The following is a 3760-nucleotide window of genomic DNA, read 5'->3' as shown; positions in this document are numbered from 1 at the left end:
ACCTGGCTGCTTGTTGGCTGTTTTCTCCTCCAGTGGATTAGGGCATTGTGGCAAACCTAGGTACTCCCTTAACTGTTCTTTCATTGAACAATATTCAACAACTATTTATTAAAAGTCAATTATGTGCCAGTCACTGTACTGCTAACAAAACATGGGACCAAATGAATACATACCTGGAGACCTCCAATTAGAGCAAAGCAAAATGCTTTTCAGAACTATCCCACAGGCTACCAACTAGTAACATCAGACATATTAACAGCGAAGAGGGGCAGGACTGGAAATCACAAGGCCATGTTTAAGTCTTGGCTGTACCACTGTTGATTATATAACTCAGGAAAGTCTCTTAGCCTCTCTGAGTTTCTCTGAGCTTCATTTTCCTCATTGGTAAAATTGGACTTAAAATCCATGCCCCTGGAGGATTAACACAGTGAAGGGATGCTGTTATTGTGAAGGAAATGACATGCATATTTACAGGAGTGTTTCTGCAGAACTCGTAAGTCCCTGTGTTGTTGGTTGTCCCCTGATTATTACCTCGTTATGTCAATCTTCCTGCCTGAAATAAGAAAGATTTTCTTCCTGTGATTCAAGCAGAACCCTGACTCTACCAGACTATCCAAAAGCTGAGGATAGCCTTTATTCTACTTTTATCTTTCTTCTCTTTGGACCCTCTAGATCAGTTCTGTCCATAGAGTGTTCTGCAGTGATGAAAGTATTCTACACAACATGTGGCTGTTGAGCTTGAAATATGGCTAGTGTGACTGAGGAACTGACGTGTTAATTTAATTTTCGTTAATTTAAGTAGCTCCAAGTCCTGAGTCTGATGGCACACAGCGGCCTGGGCACCTGCCGTGGAGACACTCTTTTTCCTCCCCTTCCTGGTTTGTTTTGTCTCTCAGAATTCCATCCACAAATGCAAAAATCATTCTCTTCTCCTGTAGGTTAAAATTCTGTGATTCTCAAACTTCATTGCGTGTGAGAATCTCTTGGAGATCTTGACAGAAGAGTTTCTTGGGCCTACTCTCAGAGTTTCTAATTCTGTAGGTCTGGGGCCAGGCCCGAATGTTTTTCCTAGTGCATTCCCTAGAGTTGCTGACACTGCTGGTCCAGGGACCACACTTTAAGAAGCATGGGTTAAGTAAGCATGTTGTTTGGAGACAGCTTTGCTTTAGTGGAATCAGTAGATCCTGGAGGACCATTGGTTCGCAACACTGGCTGCCCTTTGAAGTCACCCAGGGAGCTTTAAAAACTCCTGATGACCAGTTAAATTAGAATTAAAGCTCCCCAAATGATTGCAGTCAAGATTGAAAACCACCACACTAATGGGACTTCAGCACATTTCTTTGTCTATTAAATAGTAACAAAATTCACTGTATTTATAACATAGGAACATTGTGAGAATCAGATGAGGCTTTGAATGTAAAAAGGTTTTGTTAACCATGGACCTAAAAGTAAGGATTTAGATGTAGATACTCTTGGAAGAGCCAATTTGCAATGTTGTCATCCCTGTTGAACTGAGATAATGCTGCTGTCTGTGATTCGCCTTCTAGTACTGTCCCACGGACCAGGCCGCTGCAGGCACAGATGCTGAGCATGTACAGCGGTTTTACAATCTTCTGACAGCCTCCATCGATGTATCCAGAAGCTGGGCAGAAAAGATCCCCGGATTCACTGATCTCCCCAAAGAAGATCAGACATTACTTATAGAATCAGCCTTTTTGGAGCTGTTTGTTCTCAGACTTTCCATCAGGTAATTACTATTATTTTATCTTCCTTCAGTCTACTCCATCCTTTTAAGAATGGAGTTTGTAAATGAGTTACCAGAGAAAAGTTTGCTCAAGAAGGAAATATAAAATATGATCAGGCATTTAAAAACCAAGCAGTGGGTAAAGGACTGTACTGGTAGTCAGGACTCCTGGGTTCTGCTCTCAGTTCTGGTATGGACTTGCTGTAAGACTCTGATCACCGCAAGTTCAGTTTCCTTTGTAAAATGAGGAAGTTGGCTTTGGTGATCTCTGAAGCTCCTTATAGCTACAACGTTCTATGATTCTAGAAGGAATCTCATGGTGCATAGGTGTTTCCTGGGAGCAAGTATTTGTTTTGATCATTGCATTTATCTCACAGATTTTTATTTACAAGTCACTGTCCTGGTACACCAGTTGGGGCTCTAACGTGTTCTCACAGCTTCTCAATCCCCAGTGTTTACTCCAAGAGGATAGCTTCTGGATCAAAAGATTTGGTTCAGCTTGTCATACTCAGCGATACTAAACACAAAGCCGAAGCGATTTTTCAAAAAGCTGAAACCTGGGATCTCAGCTTGTCTTGTAAAAGCCCACATGTAGTATTTTAAATTCCATCTTCCTTTCTTCTTTGCAATTAAGTGTTTTTAGGAGATGGTACCAACATTTCACCAAATATTATAGGAAAAAGCATTTCCTTTGCCCTTATTCCCTCAGCTACCACTCCCACTATAATTTCATACTGTTACCAGAAACTCTTGTTTAAAGCGCAGATTTCCATGCCTCATTCCCAGCTATTTCAATGTGGAGCTATCTTGGTGGAAATCCAGAAATCTGCATTTTAACTCATGCTCTGGTGATTCTGATGCTGCTTGTGTGAGATCCAGGTTTTAAACTCTGAGATCGAACCATTCTGTCCTTGTTTGCCTCTGTGGAGGGATCTGTGAGAGAGACAGAGGTAGAATTACAACTAGAGTACTAGTAATTAGCATCATTACAGCTAATCCAGTGGGCAGGAGCCAAGCCAGCAATATGACTATCACCTATTAGGCAGACAGCAAAAGATTGAGTAAGTGATAAGCTCCATGCGGGCAGACACCATATGTGCCCTATTCACCAATTTTTCTCTAGTGTCTGGCTTCAGGAATGGCACATACATGGTGCTCATGAAATATTTGCCAAGTGAATGAATGAATCAAACTATTCCTTTTAGAGGCAGAGTTAAAGAGATAATAACTTGTTAATGCAGTAGGCTGAAAGAGATAACTATGTGGCTAGAGATTTGAAAACTAAAGAAAGGCTAAGATTAAAGTAAGGACCACATAGAACTTAGAATTAGTTACATCTAATACTCATCGAGAGCCTCTTGTGTACCAGGTACCACACATGGACCTTAAGTCCTTTATTTTATTTAATTTTCACAACAGTCTTAGGAGGTAGCAATTAGAATTCCTGTTTTATAGATAAAAGGAAACTCAGAGAATAAAGGAGTGCCTAAGGCCCCGCATTTAAGTGGTAGATGTCCAACTAGAAATTCCAGGGCACCTTTCAAGAGAGAAGAATGAGATGATTATGGTCATAATATACACTATCAGGGAAGGTTTAGAAATAGCTCTCTTCAGTCCCACTGTTAAAAGTAGAGAAGGTAATACAAAAAAGGACTCTTTACATTAGGCTAATTTTTAGTTTGCGATTGACTTCTGGCACTTATAGAGACTTAGTGTTTTTAGAATCTGCACAGTGGAATTGTAGTGTCTAGCCTCAGGCCTTATCAGTATTTGACATTTAAGAAAATGAGGAAGAAATCCTGGCCAAGGAACACTGAAGGGAGCAGTCTTGGTGCAGAGAGAGGCGGTGCACTGGGTTTCACCTCTGTTGTCCATAAGTACCTGCTCCTCCAAGGCCTCTGAGCCAAGGTGAGCCAGCAGCTGAGTCTAGTAGCTTCCCCAGGGCTGCTGTTCACCAGAGAAGTTAGTGTAGATAAGTGATGGTGGTTGTTTATCCCAGGATCACAGTCTTGTTCA

At 41.2% G+C, this 3760-nt stretch overlaps 1 protein-coding gene across 5 annotated transcripts in view; it reads left to right on the top strand.

The window, feature by feature from the left end:
- The window catches only part of NR4A3 (nuclear receptor subfamily 4 group A member 3), a 41279-nt gene that overhangs the window by 20668 nt on the left and 16851 nt on the right, over positions 1–3760 (top strand). For all 5 annotated transcript variants that reach the window (XM_039855823.1, XM_039855831.1, XM_039855847.1 and 2 more), the window contains one exon: positions 1548–1747. In XM_039855823.1, coding sequence (XP_039711757.1) covers positions 1548–1747 — 200 coding nt within the window. The remainder of the gene's footprint in view (positions 1–1547; positions 1748–3760) is intronic.

This window comes from Pteropus medius, unplaced genomic scaffold (assembly GCF_902729225.1).
Source record: "Pteropus medius unplaced genomic scaffold, Ma_sr-lr_union100, whole genome shotgun sequence".
Lineage (NCBI taxonomy): Eukaryota > Metazoa > Chordata > Mammalia > Chiroptera > Pteropodidae > Pteropus > Pteropus medius.
Note: the sequence above shows the minus strand (reverse complement) of the source record. Positions and strands in the feature narration are given on the sequence as shown.